This window comes from Polypterus senegalus, chromosome 12 (genome assembly GCF_016835505.1).
Source record: "Polypterus senegalus isolate Bchr_013 chromosome 12, ASM1683550v1, whole genome shotgun sequence".
Taxonomy (NCBI): Eukaryota; Metazoa; Chordata; class Cladistia; order Polypteriformes; family Polypteridae; genus Polypterus; species Polypterus senegalus.
Genome location: NC_053165.1, coordinates 14,689,799 through 14,716,449, shown reverse-complemented (window position 1 = coordinate 14,716,449; position 26,651 = coordinate 14,689,799). Strand labels below are relative to the sequence as shown.

Below are 26,651 nucleotides of genomic sequence, written 5' to 3'. Positions count from 1 at the left end.
AAATGTTGTTTTGCTGATTTTTGTTATGGTTAGGTGCATTGGTGACGCTGAATTGGCTGTAGTGTACGCGATAAGTGTGTGAGTGTGTGTTAATCATGCTCAGGACTGACGTCATGTCCAGAGATTATTGCTGCCCTGTGCCCTGTGCTTGCTGGGATTTGGCTTTTTCAACAGAACAGAACAGAGACTCTTTACTGTCAAAGTGAAAATGGATCTCTGCAAAGTGGTCTAAAGTAATGACAAATATAAAACACAAAATAAAGCCAGTGAATACTTTATATAGACTGTATATGTACACACACACACACACACACACTTGTATCCCATGTATTGTTGAGGTATTTACAGGTCATACCTGACTTTAGTGAGTTTCTCGTATTGCAAACAGGTTAGTAGGACTGCCTCAAAATTCTAAATTCTTAGCCCAGCAACTTTCAGTGTGTCACTTTCATGTTCTCCTCGTATCCCTGGAGATATTCTCTAGATTCTGTGATTGTCTGCCTTTCACAGACAATGATTACCTAGCGTTTCTAGTCTCACCGAGCAGCCACAATAACGTCTGACCACCGGTGACCCAACACAGAAGTAACAAGGTTAAGATAATGTATAGTTGGATTCACCGTGTGTATACTGTGATGAATTGGCTCTTCACCAGCACTTATTCATTCCTTGTGCCTGGAATAAGTGCTTAAAAATTCATAAAATACTTAATAACTCACTGGGTTGAGCCTGTCTGATTCAGAAGACAACAAATGAAGTGCCAGACAGTGAAAATAAAAAGCACGGGCCAAAATCATGTAATCATCATCCAGGTAAAGGTGTAGTCAAAAGAGTGAGACGAGTGAGTCAACAAGTCACTGTGCCCTCAGTGCCCGCTGAGTCCTGACAATGCCTGATAGGCAGTCAGTTCTGGAGAGTTCTGTGTCACATGCAGACTCCTCTCAAGCTGGTCTTGCTTTCCCTTTCAGAGTTTTACCAGTTTATCACTGAGACGTCATGGTGTTTATAGCAGGCACTAGGTGAATGCAAGGAACCTGGAAAATTTCAAAGCATCCAGCCATTTAGTCTGTTTATCCTTCTGCAGTGTCATGAGGGATGGGAGTCTATACTGGTAGCATTAAGTGGAATGGGAAGCCAATCCTCGATGGGTATCCAGCCCATCACAAGCACTGTCACTCATACCAGGTCAGTTTAGCATCACCCAGCGTTGTTCCCCAATGCTTTTAGGCTCCAATAATCACCACAATGCCACCCAAATGTGTCCATCCAATTCATGGTTACCTGGGCCTGAAACTTCCTGGCAAGCATTAGATAACAAGGCAGGAACCAGGCCTACATGGCATTCCAGTCTACAACAAGATATCTTCAAACACACCTAACATGCAACCAAGGCCGGATTAAGACCCCCACAGGCCCCTGGGTGACTTAGTTCCTTAATAGAGAGTTGATCGTACTTTTAAAAAGGGAGATCCACCTTGGTCATTTCCACTCACAGATACTCAATCATTCCGTCCGTCCGTCCGTCCGTCCGTCCGTCCGTCTGTCTGTCTGTCTGTCTGTCTGTCTGTCTATTTAGCTATCCATCTGATCCTGCATGCTATACTACAAAGATCTATCTATCTATCTATCTATCTATCTATCTATCTATCTATCTATCTATCTATTATGAGAGCTATGGAGGACAGACGGGCATCCCCATTGGACAATGTCATGACCACCCACAAAGATAGAAGGTTCGAGGAGAGGGACAAACAGAAGCCATAGGCCAGGATCATTTCCACTCCCCTATACGTTATGTGGCACTGGTCCGCTAGAAGTGGCCCATCTTGGATACCTGTAAGGGTTCATGGGAAACAGAGTGCAGAAGTGGAGCCCTTTTGGGGTCCCTGGGTGTGGCAAGGATGCAATGTCAAGGGAGGACTGCCTTGAAGTTTTCACCACAAGTATTTCCAGGTCATTAAAAGCTTTTCCAAGCCCAGCATATAAGGAGCCTGTTACCTTACCCTGAGTAGTCAGAGTCGGGAGGCAGCAGGTGACACTCAAAGGGAGGCGTCTATCTATCTATCTACAGTATCTATCTATCTATGTAATCCTGCCTACTATACCAAAAACAAATATCTATCTATCTATCTATCTATCTATCTATCTATCTATCTATCTATCTATCTATCTATCTATCTATCTATCTATCTATCTATCTATCTATCTATGTAATCCTGCCTACTATACCATAAACAAATATCTATCTATCTATCTATCTATCTATCTATCTATCTATCTATCTATCTATCTATCTATCTATCTAATCCCCGCACTGCCAGGTCCAACATGAGAAGCAGCCATTGATAGAAGTGCCACTATATGAACTGCAGGCCAGTTTAGTGTAAGCAGTGCATCTTTGGGCAGTGGGAGGCAAAGAGAGTGCCTGGAGAAAGCCGATACCCCACCCAGGTAGTGACTTTGGTAGGACTTGAACTCAGATCCTAAAAGCAGATGGGCATGAGCAATCACTGCTGTGCCACCCCAGTGAACTCCGTGTTACTCCTAATTTGCCTAATCAACTTCCGCTGCGGCACAGCCGAGAACAAGATGTCAAAGTCTTACAAACGTGTGCTGAGACGGCACATTAAGCTTGTGCAGCTGTCATCGAGCTGCAATATGTGCCACTGGGACAAATTGTGGATTAACACGTAATAAGTGAACAAGTGTGCAGGGTGGCAGCCGACGTTTAGTGTACTACAGTAAAACCGTAACGGCTCGCTTCAGTTTGATAACAAAGGTGCCTAATGATTGTGTGCAAATCTGCTGACAGCTGGACAGCTGGCGGATGGACGTGTTTATTGAAGTCCTGCCCAAAATCGCTTATCGTTTGTCTATTTGTTTACAATGCGCACTCTGCCAATAGAGCAAACAGGATTTAATGTGTTATCATTGACAAATTCATTAAGACTTTTATTGACACGAATAAACAGCAGCACCTGCCACCTGGGGGTCTCTGTATTTAACAATTGGCAATTGAATGCGCCCTTTTTTAACGTCTAATCTTTAATGTGGACTCGTTGTGTTATAAAGCACCAGCATCTTCTGCTTAGACAACTGACGGGGGACCTCCAGAGTGTAAATAAAACTTTGGAAGTGTTTGATCTCCTGGTAACAAAATTTGAAAACCTCAGCCGGTTCAAAAGCACTGCAAACAGAAAGAGGCTGCTTGTTATCAGTTAAGGGGGGCTCACCTGATGGTGTTATTGTAAAAACACACCACCGTAACAAAACAATTATGAAATTCAAGACCCCTGATGATGGAGACAGGTGATAGAAGGCGCTCTCTTTACCTTTGTGTGTGGAATGAGGGCTGGAAATGTAAAGCAACAAGGGGCAGATCAGAATCGTTACGATTTGCTCAACTCCAGTGGTTCATTATTTCAGTTTTTATCAAGTCAGCACAAGGACAAAGTGGAATTTATAACACAAACGTGTCCGTTCGGTACACACATCTGCCCATGCATGTCCCCCTGAGCGAGGCAACTCACCTGGCATTGCGAAGAATGACTTGAGCTGCTACGCCGTACTTATAAAGCATGTGTTTGACATTTGAGAGGAAAGCCATAGAAGAACATGTGGAGAACGTGCAGGTGCCATTCAGATAACGCTAAGCCTCAGGCCTGAAGCACAGGAGCTGCATTTGTGAGGCACTACAATTGGCCACACAGACACCTAAGGGGGTATATACTTTATAACTATCTATCTATCTATCTATCTATCTATCTATCTATCTATCTATCTATCTATCTATCTATTATAAAAGGAAATCCTGCAACAAGAAATTCTCAGAGATAATTTCAAGTCTCATGAGACAAGAGATTTTGAAAAGTCCTGCCCTCCTCTCAAACATTTACAACCACGCACACGGTATAATCATTTCTTATTCGTGTGTATTGTCAGACACAGTTCATGCGCTCTCTCAGCTCCTGTAAATTCTTACGTTTTACACATTTAAATTTGTTTATGTTTCTGGACAGTATTTTTAGACATACAATCTACTCATTTCCTTCAATGTGGCCGCATGTCAAAAAGAGGCCCAAAAGCGTTAGAGAGAAAAGAATTCAAAAAAGAACAATAAGTGCAAATTCAGAAAATAAGGAAAGTAACAATCAGCCCAGAACAAGTGTCATTGAAAACCTAGCCGGTCCAAGCGGGGTCGGAAATAAAAGACAAAGAGTAGAAGACAAGGTAGAACATCATAAAGAGGCTCAAAAACGATGGCGCGATACGCATGCAGAGCAGGTTAGAGATTATGAAAGTACTAAAATTCAAAAGTCTCAAAAAATGATAGTAAATATCTCATGACTGCTTACAAAAGTAAATTATTAATCAGTGAAATAATGGAACAGCAAAAAGAGATTGAACATATGGAGTTGTGCGGTGGGAGCACAACACACAAACACGTCCGAGGAGCACCAGTGGCCCAGGGCCTGCATCATTCAAAAACTCATTGATTCCTGAAAACAAAGTTCCTGCGGTGGGAAATCTCCTATAGATTCAGTTGTGTGGTCCTAAGCAAATCCCAAAATCTGCTTGGGTTAACATGGTAGAAAATATGTTATCAGAGACAAGGCAACTAAGCATGGGATTCAAATGCAGGATCTGTGAAGCAGCAGTCATTACCACTGCACCACCATATTGGAAAACAACATTGACAGAATTGTACTGTTCCACTCTAATTACGAAGTGCCGAGAATGGTATATCAAGTAAAGCTTCTGTTTCCTAATGGTGTTTCCCCTGTCAGTGCTATGCCAATGCTCCACAGCTGTACCTGCTGCTCCCACAGCCAGAATCTCGACATATCTCACTGACATGACCACCTGGATGAAGGAACGTCACCTCTAGCTCAACCCAGCAAGGATGAACCTTCTTGTTATCCCGACTCGTCCATCTGTTCAGCACCCAATCCCTTTTCAGCTTGCTCCATTAATACTAACACCCACCAAGTCAGTACGCAACCTTGGGGTGGTGATCGATGACCAGCTGTCTTTCACTGACCGTGTCACAGTGGTCCCTACGGTCTGGCAGATTCACTGTGTACATCACCCACAAGATCAGGGAGTATCTGATGGAGTATGTAGCGTAACTCCTCGTCCAAGCTCTGCTTTTGTCACGTCTGGATGTCTATGAATAGCCCATTCTTCATAGAGTTCTGAAAATTTCAGTTTTTACAGTATATGATATTTTACAGTATATAAGATGAGACAGGGCAGCACGGTGGTGCAGTGGTAGCGCTGCTGCCTCGCAGTTAGGAGACCCGGGTTCGCTTCCCGCGTCCTCCCTGCGTGGAGTTTGCATGTTCTCCCCGTGTCTGCGTGGGTTTCCTCCGGGCACTCCGGTTTCCTCCCACAGTCTAAAGACATGCAGGTTAGGTGGATTGGCGATTCTAAATTGGCCCTAGTGTGTGCTTGGTGTGTGGGTGTATTTGTGTGTGTCCTGCGGTGGGTTGGCACCCTGCCCAGGATTGGTTCCTGCCTTGTGCCCTGTGTTGGCTGGGATTGGCTCCAGCAGACCCCCGTGACCCTGTATTTGGATTCAGCGGGTTAGAAAATGGATGGATGGAAGATGAGACACTGTAGTTGCTTTTTCTTTATGCATGGCTTTTTGATCTACAATTTTATTATTCAAATTACTTTTATTACTACTAGGGGGCTCTGTCCTTTGAAATTAACATGCAAATACTTTTTACATTTACACTTTTACTGTAAAACTTCAGTAAGAACAATTTTTTGGATTAACTTTTCATCAATATCGCATTTAATCAATTGACAGTTTTCTTGTTAATTCATTTGACTTCCTCATTTCTCAGTGCTAGGATTGCCCGTGTACTCAGTTCTTCTGTTGATAACCCTTCGGGATGAAATTCTTCATTAAGATTTGGACATAATACGTCTTCTTTTATTGGGAACTTAAAGTGAGGAAAATATAAAAAATTATAACAGCTTAGAGTGCAGGAACTGTGTCAGACAAAAGCATTCACACCAATGACAGGTGAGAGGACCGCGGGCGTGGGCCATTAACCAGAAATGGTTGAGAAGAGGACGGGACTTGAAAAAATCTCTTGGCAACAGTCTCATCTCATCTCAAGATTTTCTTTTATAATAGAGAGATTATTATTATTATTCAACAACAACATTTATTTCTATAGCACATTTTCATACAAACAATGTAGCTCAAAGTGCTTTACATGATGAAGAAAGAGAAAAAAGACAAAATAAATAATTAAAATTAGGGAAAACTAATTAACATGGAATAAAAGTAAGGTCTGATGGCCAGGGAGGACAGAAAAAACAAACAAAAAACTCCAGACGGCTGGAGAAAAAAAATAATCTGCAGGGGTACCGAGGCCACGAGACCACCCAGCCCCCTCTGGGCATTCTGCCTAACATAAATGACCTCAATCAGTCCTCATGGTATTTAGGGTTATCATGGAAGAATTTGATGATGACGGTCATGTGGAATTCTGGCCTTTAATCCATCAATGTAGGGACATCACGGTGCTTTGATCAGGTGGTGGTGGTGCAGTTCGCCACCACAGAAAACCGGAAAAGGAACAGAAGAGAAAGTAGGGGGTTAGTATGGATTTTGGAGTCACCATGAATAATAATGATAATTAATTGAATATACAGAGCATCAGGATTAAACTAAGATGAAGCTCTGAGAAAGCCATATTAAAGTAATGTGTTGTCAGCAGTGTTTTAAAGTGCTCCACTGTATTAGCCTGGCGAATTCCTATTGGCAGGCTATTCCAGATTTTAGGTGCATAACAGCAGATAATTATAATTTATTGATAAATAAAGCTGTATGTCTTTGGCATAGATGTGGTAGCTCACGTTATGCCCCGAGATAATCTGACCTAACAGAAGCATGTAAATCGAAAAGAGCAAAGAGTCTTTGAAGTATAATTACCACAACTAAGAATTTTCTACCTGCCAGGTAGGATTCAAACCAATTTAAGACACTGCCAGAGATGCCCACCCATTGACTAAGGCGATTTCTAAGAATATTGTGATCAATGGTATCAAATCACTCAGATCTAAGAGGATGAGAACAGATAAATAGCCTCTGTCTGCTGCAAGTCATTTACAATTCAAACAATTGTGATAATGCGGTGGGCTGGTGCTCTGCCCGGTGTTTGTTTCCTGCCTTGAGCCCTGTGTTGGCTGGGATTTGCTCCAAAAGATCCCCATGACCCTGTAGCTAGGATAAAGTGGGCTGGATAACGGATGGATGGTCAATTGTGATATTCTTTCTCTGATGTACGATCACCTGTTTGCCTATAGTGCCTTATGGTAGTGGTAACAGTGACAGCAGCCACAATGTCTGAAAACAAATCAATAAGATATTGGGAAGAACCACCCGTTAAATTCAAATCATCTCCTCACCTCACCGTGTTAACGTTTTACTTTCTCATATACGAAGTACAGGGAAAATATTGTAGTCGTCCAAAAATTGCATTTCGAGATTTTGGTGAATCTTGATGTTTTAGACCCCCCGGAGACCAAAAAGACCATTTTTGGAATTATGTCTGTGTGTCTATCTGTGTTTGTACGTGTGTGTTGTCACACACGTGCGCTTAGGAGGCAGCCAACAAGCCCAGAGATGAGTGAACGATTGCGAGGGATAAAATCGGGTCTTGGATTCCCAAAATGGCTCCTCTTCCATTACATTCCTTCCACATCCGACTCCCGAAGACGACATCATTTCCAGAAGCTCCCTGATGACATCATTTTCTGACCCTACCTGATGATGTCACTTCCGCCTACATCACTTCCGGTGACACCCCTTCCAGTCGGTTCATGATGACGTCACTTCCAGTCGTGCAGTCATGACGTCATTTCCATCAGTACTTCCTTCCCGTTGCCATTTTCTTTAGATACTCAACCTCATCTACTATGTATTATCAACTGTTATGGTTTTGATCACGTTTTGCAACTCCAATTTTCTTAAGATCACCGGATGTTATATGGGGACAATTCCCCAACTCTGTATTTGTGTCTCTTGTGAAATTGATTTCCAACAGTATGTAAACACAATAACTTGTGTACGCTGTCATTTAGGTCAACCGAATTTTGCCTACAAGTATTAGGTACAAAACGTAGTTTTCTATCAACCTTTGGGATATTTCCATTAACCAAAAGTGGTACTTTACCTTTTATTCTTGCAGCTGCAGAGTCCGATTTATTCAACTTTACTTTTATAATAATTGTTCAATATATTATTAATTTGATATGATTTGTTGTTGATGGTTCTTTAATGTACATAATTTAAACATATAATCATTGTCTTGCAGTTTACTCCTCAAATATCCTTTCTCATATCTGAGTATACGAGAAAGTCTTGGGGAGACCACTCCCGATTTTTATTTTTTGATTATTGTTAAGCATTTAACTAACAAAAAATGTAATTGTTTCCTCAGGTTACCGGTTTGGATCGGACATTCACTCTGTGGGACCACTTTGCTGTCCAAGGCTACAGAGATGGCACAGAGATGACGGTAGAGGAGCTTCTGAGTCACGTCAAGGTACTGTAGTTGTTCATCACCATGTTCATGGTGGGCTCATATCCTGGCGTGGTCATCATCAGTGTACAGCATGCATGTTCTCTTCTTGGCTATGTGGCTGTTTCTCCAGGTAGTCCAGTTGTCTTCCCAGACTTTAAACCGGACCATTGCGAGTGTGTGTGTGCCATCCCGTGGATTGGAATCCAGTCCAGTCCAGGGTGGGTTCCTTCCAGTGTTGTGTAAAGCACCCAATAAGCCATACTTGAGTAAAAGCGGAGAAACCTTTCTAGAAATGGACTCAAGTAAAAGTAGAAGTTGTCTTTGAGAAAAATACTCAAGTTTCAAAGGATCTGAATATTAAGTGTACTTAAGCATCAAAAGTACAAACAGGATCTTGCCCTGTTTTATTTATACAGTGAAGAAAGTTCCTGCAGACTTGAAAAAGTGAGAATCATGTCTGAGCTCCCTAAGACTGTGGTGGACTAAATCCCTAGTCCCTCGAGGCAGCATAAAATGACACTCTGCATGCCTATATCACCAAGCCCTATTTTTTCAAAGGTTTGTGAAATGAAGTAATTTCGACCCCTCGTATCCCACTTTGGGGTCAGCTGATGTGGCCTGAAAAACTTTCAAGTCTTTCTGTTTCTTTTTTGCTAAAGACACCTATTGGTTTGTTCTTCATCACAAGGGTGTAATCTCTTGCCCTTCTTCTCTTATATATAAACATATACGTGTGGAAGTGTGTGTGTCTGTATGTCTGTCTGTCTGTCCGGCCTGGAAATGAGAGGTGGAGTCAGGGTAAGGACTCCGCCTCCAAGGAAACAGAAAACTCGCTTAGCCGCTAATAACACAAGTGAGACGAGCACATCGGTAAATGAAACCTCAGAAGAAAGACAAAGTCGCTTAGCCGGTAACGCACAAGCAATGTGAGCACGTCGGCAAAACAAAACCTCAGAAGAAAGAGTCACTCGCTTAACCGCTAATACACAAGTGAGATGAGCACATCGGCAAAACGAAATCTCAGAAGACAAAATCACTTAGACGCTAATGTAGAAGCGAGACGAGCACATCGGCAAAATGAAATCTCAGAAGAAAGACAAAGTCGCGTAGCCACTAACATACAAGCGATGTGAGTACGTCGATAAAACAAAACCACAGAAGAAAGAGTCACTCGCTTAGCCGCTAATACATAAGCGAGGTGAGCACATCTGCAAAACGAAATCTCAGAAGAAAGACAAAATCATTTAGTCGCTAATGCAGAAGCGAGACGAGCACATCGGCAAAACAAAATCTCAGAACAAAGGCAAAGTCGCTTAGCCGGTAATGCACAAGCAATGTGAGCACGTCAGCAAAACGAAACCTCAGAAGAAAGAGTCACTCGCTTAACCGCTAATACACAAGTGAGATGAGCACATCGGCAAAACGAAATCTCAGAAGAAAGACAAAATCACTTAGTCGCTAATGCAGAAGCGAGACGAGCACATCGGCAAAATGAAATTTCAGAAGAAAGACAAAGTCGCTTAGCCACTAACATACAAGCGATGTGAGCATGTCGGCAAAACAAAACCTCAGAAGAAAGAGTCACTCGCTTAGCCGCTAATACATAAGCGAGGTGAGCACATCAGCAAAACGAAATCTCAGAAGAAAGACAAAATCACTTAGTCTCTAATGCAGAAGCGAGACAAGCACATCGGCAAAACGAAATCTCAGAAGAAAGACAAAGTCGCTTAGCCGCTAACATACAAGCGATGTGAGCACATCAGCAAAACGAAACCTCAGAAGAAAGACAAAGTTGCTTAGCCACTAATACAGAATTGAGGCGAGCACATCTGCAAAACAAAACCTCAGAAGAAAGACAAAGTCGCTTAGCCGCTAACATCAGTAAAACGGTATCCCTTTTACTTTTCCTCCCACCGCTAATACACAAGCGATGCGAGCACGTCAGCAAAACAAATCCTCCTAGGAGAGAGATACCCAGAGTAGTTCCTTTCAATTTCCTGATATCTCTACAGTTTTTTTCCGACGATTTCAATAGTTTCTAGGACCCCGTGCTTTTTAGAACATGGGCATACACAGCTACTGATTAAATAACGATCTACTAATGAGAACTTTTCGGGACAAAAATGGGGGGCGGGGGAGATACCCCAAAAATCTTAAGGTGTTGCATAAAAGGGCATCAAGATGAGTCAAATGGTATATCATATATGGAGGTTTTCTTGTATCCGTGAGTTGAGAGGTGCCAGACAATAAAACAAATAATTTCGCATTTTCTGAACACAATAAAAGTGTATTTTTTTCATGATAATGTAAATCTAGAAATTTAGAACGTGTATCACTTCACTGAAAATTGAAATTTAAAAAATGAAGTCGTCATGGCAAAGATGTTTACGCCGGCGGCCAGTATAAAAAGTAAATATCAATTCATCATTTCTGGCAAATGGCATCTGCATTTTTCCGGCACTCAGTGCTATGAATGAGAGTGGCCCCCATGTGTCCGAACATAGCAAACAAACTGCACTCCTCCCAATTCTGAGCCACGTCGCCTTTATTCTTTATTTGTCGTACTCGGCGGATGGGCCATATTCCTTTTCATTTTCTTCTGTTTGCGCTCATGAGTAGCAGTCATTGTGTGATTTTCTTAAATATTCTGACTGAGTTTGCATTCTTTGCAGCGTTATTATTTGCACTTTTCAGAATCCTTTTCTAATATATTCATTTCACGGGATTGCTCAAAAATGAGACCTCCTATTCAACACCTTGTATGCTGCACATGCGGTGTGGCTCAGCAAACATCCTAAGAGCGATTTAGGTGGTCGCGTAAAGACAGAAGAGGAGATGGAGCGTGAAGGGGCTTCTGTCAATTAGCAGATTGATCACCACAAAGAAAAAGGCCTGCGGCAGGGTGAATATCTGCCGTCCAGAGAGCTCTCACCTGTCTTTATGCCACCTCTGCACGTACACAACCAGGACCTCATCCATCTGTATGCTGAGCCATTTAGTCCAATTTAGCCTTTTAGAGAGCCAAAGGCAATCCCGATAACCCGATTTAGACAAAAGATCATCAGAAAATCAGCAACTGACCAAACACCTGGAATGAAAAGGAAACCCGGGGGGTACCCAGAGGCAGGTCACGTGGACAAAGGGATGGGATTGAGGCAAAGTGTCCTGGAGACATGAGGGGGGAGCGCTAACTGCTGTGCCACTCTTCTAGTTTTAATGTACAGTACATTCAGAAAATAATCATTTTTTTCCCACTTTTTTTACTTAAATTATTTTTTTTCACCTAATCAAGAAACATTCAATACCTGGAAATAATGAACCAAGGACAGGATACTAGAAATCTCTGCAAATTTCTTTAAAATTGAACATCATCTTGACACAAGTCTTTTGAACCTTTGTTATGAGACTTGAAATTTGTCTCAGGTACACCCCATTCTAGTATTGATCATCATTAGGACGTTTGTACACCTTGTTTGGAGCCCACCTGAGGTCAGTTCAGTTGATTGTACACAACCAGGAAAGGCACATAGATGTCTGTAGAAGGTGCACAGTGGAGCAAAAACCAAGCCTTGGGGTCAGTGGTACAGCCTGCAGGGGACATAAAGACAGGACTGTGTCGAGGCACCGATCTGGGGAAGGCTACATAAGACTTGGCAGCACTGAAGGTTCGAAAGAGCACAATGGCCTCCATAATCATTAAAAGGGGGACGTTTGGAATAACCACAACTCTACCAAGAGCCCAGTCAATCTATCTATCTGTTATATAGTGTCTTACCTACCTACCTACCTACCTACCTATCTATCTATCTATCTATCTATCTATCTATCTATCTATCTATCTATCTATCTATCTATCTATCTATCTATCTAGTCCTGCTTACTCTACTAAAATGAATATCTATCCTTAAAGGTTCTTCATAGTGGTTTTGGGATAGAATTCTCAAATGTTTGCTTTGATTTTGGAATTAAGTATAATGAAAAATTAGAAATAAATGCATGATTGGGAATTTCCTATTAGGACAGGCCAAGTTGGCAATCATAAAAATGAGGAGAAACAAAGAAAAAAAACCTCATGGGGACTGACACACTGTTCAAAGTTTTCATTAAAATTTGACTGAAACTCGAATTTGGGTACCATGAGCTAATGAACAACTTAGAAATGTTCAGTAAAATGTGGGGGACAGGACAGGTACTGGTGCTGAACTGGGAATGAAGAGAAAGCATTGGTGGGCATCAACAACATGTTCTTATTAATGTGCGGAGTAGGAGGAGTGTAAAGTGGGAGTAGTGGTGGTCTGATGTATGACTCATTTGTTTATTCTGAAATTTGGCTTTTTGTCATTGACTGTGTATATTGATATGTTGATATTTTCTCTTTTATGTTCACATCTTTCCTATCTATCTATCTATCTATCTATCTATCTATCTATCTATCTATCTATCTATCTATCTATCTATCTATCTATCTACCTAATCCTACCTACTATACTATAAATTAAAATCAATCTATCTATCTATCTATCTATCTATCTATCTATCTATCTATCTATCTATCTATCTATCTATCTATCTAATCCCACCTACTATACTATAAATTAAAATCAATCTATCTATCTATCTATCTATCTATCTATCTATCTATCTATCTATCTATCTATCTATCTATCTATCTATCTATCCGAGTCCTCAACATTCTCCTGCTCTCTTTCCTTTTCTTTATCTTTCTTGCTGCACCACTGCCCATCCAATTGAGCCCACAAACTGTAAACACAATGTGTCTCTGACAGGGAGCGGAAGTTGAAGCCCACCCAGTGGTTTCTTTTATAGTAAACTACAGGATTATGTTGTACATTAATAAAGGCCCTAGAACATCCTAACAGAGGTTACTACATCCCAGACCCAATAATCTGATTTAAAGGGCCACACACTCTTGGCAGCTTCCAAGCTGTCTCCCCTTGATAAAATGCAGCAGGGTCCCTGTTGCCCCACCTGGTAACCTTTTGCTTTCAGCTTGTAGGCTGTGGCAGTTCTCAAGATTTGTGTCATGCTGTTATGGTTAGAGGAGTTCCTCAGTCACAACCGAGGCCTTTTTGAAAGCATAGCCGTTGATAAACAATATAGTATATAGATATGAAAAGCCCTTTAAGATAGATAGATAGATAGATAGATAGACAGATAGATAGATAGGAAAGGCACTATATGATTGATAAATAGATAGATAGAGATAGATAGATAGATAGATAGATAGATAGATAGATAGATAGATAGATAGATAGACAGAAGCAGTGCTGTATGTAGCAGATAGCCACAGAGCTCACACCGCTGTTGAGTGTTTGTGTGTAGATGTCGCAGTTCTGCACTGTTCTGCCATCCCCTTTTCCCTTTTGCAGTATACAAGCTGCTCTGTCTACCCTGTAATTTCCTTCTTCTTATTTTATTTTATGTTGTATTCTGTAAGTTTCTTCTGCCTAACTAGGCCTTTTACCCAGCGCTGTCTCCTAACGGCGTCGTATTCTTTTTCCTTTCCTCGGCTGGACAGTCCCAGGCAAGTCTCAGCACGACTCGGGGTAACAAGACTTTCAGCATTTTTGTTCACTTACCCAGTTCTTCAGAGAAAAGAATAAGCCGAAGACGGAGGTTTTTCTTGTGAATTCCCGTCTAACAGCTTGTGCTGAGCCTTGTTGTTAACTTTTCACCCTTGAAGACTCCTGCAATCTTGGCCTTTTTTTATTTTTGCAGGCTGTTATGTCTCTTTTTTTACTGTAAACATTTTCCCCTTTCTTACTTGAGTGCAAGTTAATCTACACCAGACATTTTTAATTGACCCATCATGATGTACTCCTGACGCTGATGTGTTTAGCCTTGAATAAAAGCTGAGAATTGATCTGAAGCAGGTTTGGATTTGATTTGTTCTTTTCTTTTCTTTTTTTTTTTACTAGAAAAACCACAGCCTGGAGGTAACCGACTTGTTTTATGAAAACGCTGCAATCTACCTTTCTAAATCTAAGAATCGCGAGGAACGACTGAGACAAAGGTACGGGTATAATTGGCCACTGGCTGCTTGACTGAAATCTTTTTTTTTTCTGATTATACTTTCTTTTTATAACATTTCTCTCCATTACAATCATCTGCCTTCAACTTGCATTACATGTACAAAAGACTGGAGTGCTGTAATTGGACTTCATTGTTCATCCTTGTAAGAAGTGTTTCCATAAATTTCCTTTTGAATTTCTTATAGGCCTACCCTAAATCTAAAATAAGTTCTCTCTCATAAAGGCAGAAGACATGGCTTCTAAAATGTTGCTTAAGCATTTGAAACACTTCAGCCTTTAATGACTGAGCCTTTAGGCCAAAGCAGACAAAATGACCTGTGGTGTGAGTTGTTTAGGCTGAAACACAGAAAATGAGCGTGGCGGGTGACAGTGTACATTCATGGGGGGATTTATCAGCAAAAGAAAAGCAAAAAAATAAGGCATGGCATGGACCCCAGAAAAGAACATAAGAACATAACTGACAAACAAGAGGAGGCCATTCAGTCCATTAGGCCTGTTTGTTTGGCCAATGGCTAAGCTGTCCCAACATCCCATCTCAAAGGTTGCTTCAAACACCTCAGATACGTTTGATTCCATTTTCTTTCGTTTTTCCACTTGGAGCACAGACAGGTGAAGTGACTTGCTCAGGGTCACACAGGGCCAGTAGCAGGATCTGAACCCACAGCCTCAGAGTTTGAAATCCAAAGCCTTAACCAACACACCTCATCCAGCTCTGGGCATACGACTACCACCTCACCGTGGCACCTGAGACTACAGAAGGTGGGCAGTGAGTGCCATTTGGCTGTCTGCCCTTTCAATACCACCTTGGTCCAGTTTGCAGTTTTATGATGTCAAGATGCATCTGTTTGCCCAAAAACACACACATTATTACGAGTTATTTGGACAACCACAGTGAAGACCGTGGTCCTGAAGTAGCCCTCCACACAGGACCAGAACGCAGCACCATCGAGGGCCTCACTCACCCGGGTAAGCACCTGGAAAACCACTTAGTAGCTTCGAGAGCTTCTTTCTTGTAGTAGTCATTTGGGCCTTTTGGAAGGTCTGACACCCTTCTGTCACCGCCTGAATTCAAACCTCCCCACCATGCAATTTTAATAACTTTACCTTAAAATGATTAATAACCATATGGGGCAAAAGGGCAAGAAGTGTTATTGCTGTATCTGCTATGGATTTATTGCATTAATGTCGTGATTGTTGCAAACAATAGTGTGGTAATATGACATATTTTTATTTTATGTTGTCTTATTTATGTTACTTGTCTTATATTTATGAATGTCATTTGAAGTCAAACTCCAAGCATCTTTGTTGGATGGCAGTACAGTTTCATTTATTCATTCATTCCAAAGACAGCTCGATCAGCACAGATGGTGTTTGTCACTGCAGGCATAGACACACATTTACAGGTTAGATTGGCACACTGGAGCTTTGTAATTACATTCTAATTATTTTGTATGACAATTTAGGTTTCATTTAACTATTCAAATGCTAGATGTATAGATTTATATGTATAAGGGTTTAAATAGAAATGAAAGACACTATATGACAGATAGATAGATAGATAGATAGATAGATAGATAGATAGATAGATAGATAGATAGATAGATAGATAGATAGATAGATAGATAGAAATGAAAGGCACTATATGACAGATAGATAGAAATGAAAGGCACTATATAATAGATTTATCTGTAAGGGTTTATATGACATATAGTTAGAAATGAAAGGCACTATATGACTCTCTGTGGTCATTGAAGATCTCTTGGCATCCTTCATAAAGAGTAGGGTGTATGCCAATATCCGGGCTAAATTGCCCTCCATGGCCTAGTCATTCTGGCCCTCTAATTACCCCCTCTCTCTAATTGTCCCTCTCTCTCTCTCTCACAACTTCACCACCTAACAGCTCAGGTGTACTGAGTGTACTGAAACAAAAATGGCTGCCATCACATAATCCAGGTGGGTGCTACTCATTAGTGGTCGATAAAGTGGCTTTGAGTAGTGAGGAATGTACTAAATGAATGTAAAGAGTTATTATTATTATTATGATAGATACATATTTACATGGGTGGCACGGTGGTGCGGTGGTAGTGCTGCTGCCTTGCAGTTAGGAGACCTAGGTGCACTTCCTGGGTCCTCCCTGAGTGGAGTTTGCATGTTCTCCCCGTGTCTGCCTGGGTTTCCTCCCACTGTCCAAAGACATGCAGGTTAAATTGTCCCTAGTGTGTGCTTGGTGTGTGCGTGTGTGTGTGTGTGCCCTGCGGTGGGCTGGCACCCTGCCCGAGGTTTGTTCCTACCTTGTGCCCTGTGCTGGCTGGGATTGGCTCCATCAGAGCCCCATGACCCTGTGTTAGGATACAGCGGGTTGGACAATGACTGACTGACTGACATACATACATTCATACATACATACACAGTTAGTTTAGTTCTTTTTTTTTGCCTTGTGGGTGAAACACTACAGAAGCTCACATAATACAGCAAACAACAACAATTCCCCAAAAACACACAGGTCATTTTGGGGAGCATGCACTGGTACAGTGTGTTGCTGTAGCCACCACATGACAAAACTTCTCGAGATTCTGGTTGGCAACCCCCTAGGCAGACATGAGGTTCATGCACACACTCTGGAAATGACCCTCTATCTGCCGCAGCCAGGTGTTACGTGAGCGTCCCCTTGTCCTCGTCCAGCCACTCGGATACCCAGCAATGAGGATCCTGCGAGCCGATAACCCTCGGGTAATCGCGCTACATGGCCACAGCGCCATAACTGACGCTCCCTCACAATGCAGGTAATGGGCCTCATTCGGGACTCCATGAGCAACACAAAGTCAAACCAACGGTACCCAAGGATTCTTCGAAGAGACTCAGTACCAAAGGATTCCAATCTTCATCTCAGGTCACTGGATAGCGTCCATGTCTCACAAGACAGGAAGCAGCAGGACTCTAAAGACTTGGACCTTCCTCCTTTTGCAGAGGTAACGGGAGCGCCACACACCCCTTTCCAGTGACCTCATGACCCCCCCATGCTCTCCCAATCTGCCTACTGACTTCATAAGAAGAGTCACCAGAGACATGAATGTCACTGCCGAGGTAAGTAAACCTCTCGACGAGGTCGACGCTCTCTCCGCACACAGAAACACTGCTGACGGCCGTGCCCAAGAGGCCATTAAACACACACAAGTGTGACTTGGCTAAAGACAGAAGAGCAGTCCCAGTGAGGCACTATAAAGGTGTGTTGCCGCTGATAGAAAGGAGCTCCTGTTTCTTCCTTCTGAGTAATTTGTTGGCTAAAGCTACTAAATGCAAATAAGTACGTAAGAATGAAATCTGAGAAACATGAAAATGAAGAGGAATCGCATGAAATATCTTAGAAGGAAACGAACCAGCAAACTGAAATTAGAAGCAGGAACAGGAACTGGAGGAGTGGAAGGCATGGAGATGAAGGAGCACAGGAAACGAGGCAAAAGTAGACAAATGTTAAACAAGGGAAGCACAGGTCCATAAAGTAAGGCAAAAATGAGCAGTGACTTCACTAAGGTTATGTCCATTTTAAAACTGATCACTGTCCACACTAGTATTTCCACGTCATTTGCTCCGTCCACACTAAAATGACCGAACACGTATGTGACATAGTGGTCTGCCTGCACTGGGCATTCATGCAGCATGGATGTCTTACCCTAACCTGGTAATCCTTGAAGGGATGGTAACGCCGCCAGCCAGGGGATTTATCTTGAAACTGTAACAATCAGTAAATGATTTCCGTTTAGCGCCAGTATGCAGCATTCAAGGTGTACAAAACACATTTTACAGGCATAGACGCCTTCAACACAAGAAGCGTCATGGACATCAACTTCTCTGTGTCTGCTTTGCTCGAAAATGGTTTTCTTCCATGAAGGGTGGCCAATCAGAGAATGGGACGTTGTATTGAGCAAAATCCAATCAGGGAGGGGCCAAATAATAATCACAAACCAATCAGAGCGAGATTAGAGTCTGTGTTTTCGTCTTTGCCCGTCCGCACCACAACGCCGAGAAGTGTGCCGCCCTGAAGAGCATTTTCTGAGGTTGAAAAGGTGAAACAGAGACTACTGTCTACGTTTTTGGCAGAAAACATACAAGTGTGGATGGGGCTTGAGTCATAAAAGTAGGAAAAGGTAGGAAAAAATTAGTATGTTTCTGACATACTGTCTTTTTTTTCCCAAATCAATGCAGCTCCTGAGTTCAAACCCTGCATACGATGCCCGTCCGTGTTGAATTTGCATGTTACCTTGTTCTCAGCATGGGTTTCCTCCAAAACCACCCAAAGATATGAGGTTTAGGTTAGTCGCCGATTCCAAATTGGGCCCTGTGGTGTGAACTGGTGCCACGTCCAGGGATTTGTCCTACTGCCCTGACCCCAGTGACTAAGAATTGAGTCAAGTGGGTGTGTTATACCCCGTTTGCTGTGGCTCAGGACAGATTAATGGAATTTCACCTTCCCAAAGCTGCTGACGCCTTTGTGAATTATCAAGACAAATGCACTTTTTGACAATTGCAGGGCTCCATTTTCCACATGAGCTACTTCTAACCGTTAATGTGGTGGTCCCTTAAGAGCCTTATCTAGGTCGACCATCACTGCACAAGGCTGATGACAAATTCAAAACCTTGAAAATTCTTGGGCCTGCAGGGCAGGGCAGCATTTATACCAATGATAGAAGGGCGTGATTAATGTTATAAAATAAACAAATAATGTATTGAATTCACCCAAAGTACCACTCCCTGTAGGCATCCTATTAGAAGATATCTGCTTGGCTCGTTAAAGACATTATAACTTGGACACAGGGGCATCTGCATATGCATTGTCTACTAATTAAAAAGAAAATGTCTGCCTTGTGCCACAAATCAGCATTTACACAGGCTCTCTTTATCTCTGAGCCTTGCATCTCCATGAGATAGCGTTATCAGTATCAAAGGAGTGCCCCTTGGCCATCTCCAGCTAGCAGGCCGGTGCAGGCCACACAATGCCTAAGGATAAGCAGCAACCAGCAAAGTCCTCCTGACATTCAGATAAACCACATCTGATAAAGACCTCAAACTGCAGTCGTTCTAAGAAAGAATCTGAATAACGTTCTCCACATCGGATAATCACAAGAAGTTTGTTTCTTCATTGAAATGTTCTTCTACACTCAATGAAAAAGCAGCATGAAAGGCCAGGCCTGCATGGCCACTCAAGGCCCAGCCGTGTTTCCATGTTCAGAAAAGCTTCAGAGCCCTTCCCTGATTTCACATTTCATTATGTTGCTGCAGCCTTGTGCTACAATCATTTCAATTCATTTCCCCATCAAGCAAAACTCAATACCCCAGAATGATGAGGCAAAAATAGAATTTTAGACTAACTTTTGCAAATTTATTAAAAAAAAAAAAACTGAATACTAATAATATTTTTTTACATTTATTTAGCAATTTTTTCACTACACAAAGTACTTTATATAGTTGGGGGGCACTTGCCTGCAAATTTATTAAAACCAAATTTGAATAGTAATAATAATAATAATAATTGTATTTTTTTACATTTATATAGCACTTTCCTCAGTACTCAAAGTGCTTTACTTAGTTGGGGGCACTTGCCTACAAATTTATTAAAAACAAATTTGAATAATAATAGGACTTTTTACATTTATATAGCACTTTCCTCAGTACTCAAAGTGCTTTACTTAGTTGGGGGCACTTGCCTGCAAATTTATTAAAAACAAATTTGAATAATAATACAGTAATAGTATATTTTATATTTATGTAGCACTTTTCTCAGTACTCAAAGTGTTGTAAGTAGTGAGGGGGGAGCCACTTTCCTGCAAATTTATTTAAAAAAAATTGAATAATAATAATAATAATATTTTTTACATTTATATAGCAATTTTCTCACTACTCGGAGTGCTTTACTTAGTTGGGGGGGGGGCACTTGCCTGCAAATTTATTAAAAACAAATGTGAATAATATTAATAATTATAGTATTTTTTTTATATTTATATAGCACTTATAGCTATTTATAGCATTTATAGCATTTATATTCTCACTACTGAAAGTGCTGTACATAATGGGGGGCACTTCCCTGCAAATTTATTACAAAAAAAAGTATTAATAATAATAATAATAATAATAGGACTTTTACATTTTTATAGCAATTTTCTCACTACTCAAAGTGCTTTACTTAGTTGGGGGGCACTTGCCTGCAAATATATTAAAAACAAATTTGAATGATAATAATCCATCCATTTTCCAACCCACTGAATCCAAACACAGGGTCACGGGGGTCTGCTGGAGCCAATCCCAGGGCACAAGGCAGGAACCAATCCCAGGCAGGGTGCCAACCCACCGCAGGACACATACAAACACACACTAGGGCCAATTTAGAATCGCCAATGCACCTAAACGTCATGTCTTTGGACTGTGGGAGGAAACCCACTCAGACACGGGGAGAACATGCAAACTCTGCACAGGGAGGACCCGGGAAGCGAACCCGAGTCTCCTTACTGCGAGGCAGCAGCTCTACCACTGCACCACCATGCTACCCTGAATAATAAGAATAATAATACAGTAATAGTATTTTTTTATATTTATGTAGCATTTTTCTCACTACTGAAAGTGCTTTAAGTAATGAGGGGGGAGCCACTTTCCTGCAAATTTATTAAAAACAAATGTGAAAAATAAAAATAACAGTATTTTTTTACATTTATATAGCAAAATTCTCACTACTCAAAAGGGGCCAGCCGCCACTACTTTGGGGGGCCAGAGTCGGGAGGAGGTGGACGAAGCTTGCAGGGAGAGGAGTGGAGACAGAGAAAGACAGAGACAAAGAGAAGAAAAGGACTCGGCTTTGGTGTTGTTTATTTGCGCCAGAAAAGTGCTTCCCACCAGAATAAATGAGTGTTGTGTGGCAAACTCTTGCCTTTGCCTGTCTATGTCAGGGTTGATGGTGGCTGAAGCGCCCCAGGGGCTTCACATTATAAATTGTAATTACAAGATGTGATTACAAACTGCCTGAAGAAATGGCCCGATTGTAATCTTTCTAGTTAGTCAATAAGCGGCGTCATTATGCTTCACTTCTCATTGCTTCCTCATAGAATTCTGTCATTTCAGTAAAACATGACCCCCTTCTTCTGAACTCTGACTGTTTCGTAAAACTCCTGTACTCGTCATGCGCTGCTCAATCTTCTCCTTAATAATTCCTTCCATTCATTTTCCTGTGGTGCACATTAAGCTTACTGGCCTATAGGTGCTTGGCTCTTCCCGATGATCCTTTTTATATAGCAGGATAATGTTTGCCATTTTCGAGTATTTGGGAAGTTCCCCAGTGTGCCGTGACTTTTTAGTTTTTAACATACTATGGGCAGACCCCCAAGACTTGGGAAGGAGGAGATTGTCCTGGGGGAACTTGGCACAAGGCTGTTAACTTCTCCAGGTCACTCACACACCAACCTAACCACAACCTAACCACACTTGCATTAACCTGTGTATCTTCAGACTTGTAGGAGGAAAACCAACAAAGACGCAGAGAAAATATGAAAACCTCACAATGACAGCAGCCCAGGTGCAGGATTCAAACTCGGGATATGGGATCCATGAAGCAGAAGTGCTAACCACTGTGCTACCATGCAACCTTCGTGGGTTTTTTGCAAAGGAAGTGAGGAGAGTGCTCAGCTCTGCATCTTACAAAAACAGGAAAATCGGTCGCACTGTTTGCAACACGTACTGCAAGTTAATCAAAATGACCTGTCATATTGGAGGATAAACATCAGGGGAACATCTTCATGGGAGACCACCAGGCCTGAGTGGATGGTGCAGGTACCTCAATGCGATAGAAACACCTCTGCTGTGGTGATTCAGGTTAAGTCAGAGAAGAGGACCCTTTCAATCAGATGAATGGGCGCACCTGAAGAGCGGAGGACGTCGGCGGGCGTAGGGATGCTGGTCTCTAAATAAACATCCTGGAATCCCCTCCCCCCCTGTAGATTTCCCCCTGCTTCTCTTTTTCGTTTTCCTCATCCAAACAGCACACTTCCTCCATTATTTAAAATAAACATGGTCAACCCCCACCCCTAAAAACCGCTTCCTTAAAAAAACTGAACTTTCTGCAAGTAAGTGACAAGGAGAAACAGAGGAGTGGCCGGTGGGCTTTTTTGAAAAATGCCTTTTAAATCGCAGTGCCCGCATGAGGCGTCGAGAACTCGAGACCCTTGTGGAGGAGGCCATTTGAATGTGTGCTTTCCACAAGGTCACTCGGTGATCTCGCCTGAGCATAGAGTGCCTACTTTCTCAAAAGAGCAGAAACGGATATTTATGGCAAGGGCTCTGGTACAGCTGGAGCCCCTTTATTGTGAGGTCTTATATTTCATTTGTAAATTTCATTACTGTAATTGTAACTTTGGTTTTGTGCATGCAGGGTTAAACCTGGGGCAATTATTCACTGCGCAAGATCATATGACGCTGGCTAATTCTGTTTTTTCTACGTGACTCTGGTATTTTGTGAGTGAACTGCGTACTTTAAAGATCATCCGATACAAGGAGAAAAAACACCGCAGTGATTTTTATTCATAATATCGCTGAATACATAAATGATTTAACACTTTAGGCTACGGTAAATGGTGAGCAGGTGAGTGAGGGTGTGTGTGTCCTACAATGGACTAGCATCCCACCCAGGGGTTGTTCCTACCCTGCACTGTTAGGACAGGGGGTGCCCCCCTACAACCCTAACTTGGACAGAGCAGGCACAAGAAATGAAAAAATAAATGGAAAATTTGTTTGAAGGATGTCACGTAAAAAGATTTCCTAACTCATTAGCTTTGTGAAATGCAGTAAATGGCATTGATCTTTGGGGCAATACGACACCCCATTTTATATCAATTAGGCTGCTTTTGCATCTTTCTTCTGAGAATCTGAACATTTCAACTTGGGGATCAGTCAGTCAGTCAGTTATTTTCCAACCCGCTATATCTTAACACAGGGTCACAGGGGTCTGCTGGAGCCAATCCCAGCCGCAAGACAGGAACAAATCCCGGGCATGGTGCCAGCTCACCGCACAGGCACACACACACCAAGCACACACTAGGGACAATTTAGGATCACCAATGCACCTAACCTGCATGTCTTTGGACACAGGGAGAACATGCAAACTCCATGCAGGGAGGACCCGGGAAGCGAACCCAGGTGTCCTTAGTGCAAGGCAGCAGCGCTACCACTGCGTCACCATGCTGCCCCCCTTGGGGATCAGTAAATGATTATTTATCTGTGATTTGGTGCCTTTCGTATTGTAGTGGGGCAAAATGAACGCGCGGGACAAAGCAGGTTGCTTGGGTTCCAAGCCGGGCAAAAAAATGAAAAAAAAACATTTAATTTGAACAATAACAATAAGATAGTCTTCTTTTTTTATGGGACGTCACAAGATCATTTTCCGGCTTGGATTAGCACAGCAGCCTGCATCAACATGGAAATGAAACACCGCCTTCTGGGAGCAATCTCCTTTTATATTGTGCAGACTGAAAAGGGCGGGGCTTCCGTCACTTTGATGCCATCAAGGGGGCGGTTCTTCAAGGCTGTATGGGAAGAAGGAGACGAGACTGTTAGCAACATCGCCCCTCTCTTCCCAGGGCGGTACTACTTACTTCAGGTGAACCTGGGAGGTGACCCTCTGGCACACATGCGTGACAATATCTATCTATGTATCTGGGACCTTAAATGGGCAGTTCCTAGTCGAAAACCCTGCAAGGTGGCTAAATTGCGGCAGTTCTGTTCAGAAGAGTGGGCCACAGCGATGATAAAGACTGAGCTTCTGTTACTGGAAGTGTTTGTTTGTACCTGATGCTGCTGAATGTGGCACAACCAAGTATTACATTTAGGGGGCAATTACCTTTTCACATGGGGGATATAAGTGCTGGAGTGGGGAGGGGTGCATGGGAGATATAGGTGCTTGTGAACCTTTTTGCTTCAAAAAGTCAAATGTTCATTTAAAAATGGTGTTTTGTGTTTGTTCAGATTGCCTTTTTGTTTTATGCTAAACTTGTTTGGAGATCAGAAACAATAAAGTGTTACAAATAAGCAAAAACAGAGGACATCTGTAAGGGTGAAAATCATTTTTTTTTATTGTTTGTGATTTTTTAAGTGAACCTGATTGGACTGAATGCGTTTGATGTATTCTCATCAGTTTTAATGAATTTTCCGACTTCAGTAACATTGAACAAAATACGTTTCTTTCTATTTCTAGGGTGTCAGAAGCGGTCTGTGCTGCTACTAAGGAGGACATCCCAGAAACCCTTTCAGTGCTGAAGCTGATCGCAAACATTGAAGGACTGGACAACGACGACGAACTTCCCCCCATTCTTTACTATTTCCGAAAAGCCAAACCGGAGTAACGGTTCTTACGAAGAGACGAATGGATGAAGAATCAGAGGACGATTGCTACTTTTTTACCTTTGGCTCACCCTTAATTATGAAAAACGAATTTTGTTCGCTAGGTGTGTCCATCGTTCCAGAACATTAACTATAAATCATACATACACATGCATACATCTTCATCATTTTGAATTCCTGTTCGTCTTGATGCATTCCCAATGGTAACCCAAACTCTTTTTCCATTTTTATTGGCATTATGTACAGTACATTCCATTTGAACGAGCACTCAATTCCCAGAAAAACGTTTATATTCATACTGACTTTTTATTTTCTTGTTTTCACTCACATTTTTAAAACCTTAGACGTTCACTGCGTTTGAAGATTTTGCTTTGAAATGGAAGCATTTTAGGATTTTAGGCACATAGAGGAGACCAGAACCATATAAACCCTTCCCAAGATGCAACTAACAATAGGTTACTTAATGAGGTAAATGAATTAGATATACAGTGGAACCTCCGTTTGCGAGTAACTTGATTTACGAGTGTTTTGCAAGACGAGCTCAAATTTTTAATAAATTTTGACTTGATAAACGAGCGACGTCTTGCAATACGAGTAGTATGTATGTATACGCTTTGTCTGCTGAGCGTCATGTGATCGCAACTGAGCTGAAGGTTCTTCTCGTTCTCGCTGCGAGATTGTGGGCAATCGTCTACTATTCTCCATCTGAGTTAGCATGCCTCACTCATATAGTCGACATCTGTACGAGTGTATACTCTTTACTGTGTTTGTGTGCGTGCGTGTGTGTGTGTGTGTGTGCTGTGACGTGCGAGTCCCCGTCTTGCACCACCAGCTTTATTCAGCTTGAAACAGCATCAGCGTGGTTATTTATTGTAGCAGGATCTGCCGCTCTCCTATACACAGACCCAGCAGTCAGGCAGGGTCGTGGCCAAGTAGTACTATGCCCTGCGCGTTTATAATGTTCCTTGTATCGCCCACTGACAGCAGGCGCTTATAGCATGTCCGTGATCTTTCTGAATTCGCTTTTTACAGCACTGGGAGACTACGATTGCTTTGGGACGTTCTTCCACGTGTCGTCCCATTGGGTGGAATCCCACAAGAATTTAGAAACTCGCTCTCACCAGCTATGATTCTTTTCAAAGGTAAAGTGCAGGTTAATTTGTTTTATGTATTTTAACTTTATATTTTGTATTAATCATTTTTATATGAATGGTTTTGGGTTGTGGACCGAATCATCTGAGTTTCCATTATTTCTTATGGGGAAATTCACTTTGATATACGAGTACTTTGGACTGCGAGCACGTTTCTGGAACGAATTATGCTCGCAAACCGAGGTTCCACTGTACACACAAAAAAGTGCAGAGAAGGTTAAACAAATAAAAGGAAAATCAAATCCAGGAATGAACAAAATACTTAAAAAAAAAAACTATAGATATAACTAATGAGACAAGATAGCAGATCAAAAACAAGAAACAATAATTCAATTAATCTAACTAAAGCAATAGTAACAATGTAAGCCCAAATAAATCTCTATATATATAAATCCAATGTCTGTATGTCTGTCCACTTCACGCATTCAGATCGTTTCTTTTTCTAAAATTTGCTTGAACATTCCGGTTGATTTTGCGACTTCTCTCATTGCACTAAGTATCAGAGTTTGCTTGCGGTGCTGATTTAT

At 41.8% G+C, this 26,651-nt stretch overlaps 1 protein-coding gene across 4 annotated transcripts in view; it reads left to right on the top strand.

Annotated features, from left to right (window-relative positions):
- Positions 1–25,528, top strand: part of uba7 (ubiquitin-like modifier activating enzyme 7) — a 289,490-nt gene extending 263,962 nt beyond the window's left edge. For all 4 annotated transcript variants that reach the window (XM_039770998.1, XM_039771000.1, XM_039770997.1 and 1 more), the window contains 3 exons: positions 8,463–8,567; positions 14,486–14,580; positions 24,828–25,528. In XM_039770998.1, coding sequence (XP_039626932.1) covers positions 8,463–8,567; positions 14,486–14,580; positions 24,828–24,975 — 348 coding nt within the window. In that variant the 3' untranslated portion in view covers positions 24,976–25,528. The remainder of the gene's footprint in view (positions 1–8,462; positions 8,568–14,485; positions 14,581–24,827) is intronic.
- The last annotated feature ends 1,123 nt before the right edge of the window (positions 25,529–26,651 follow it).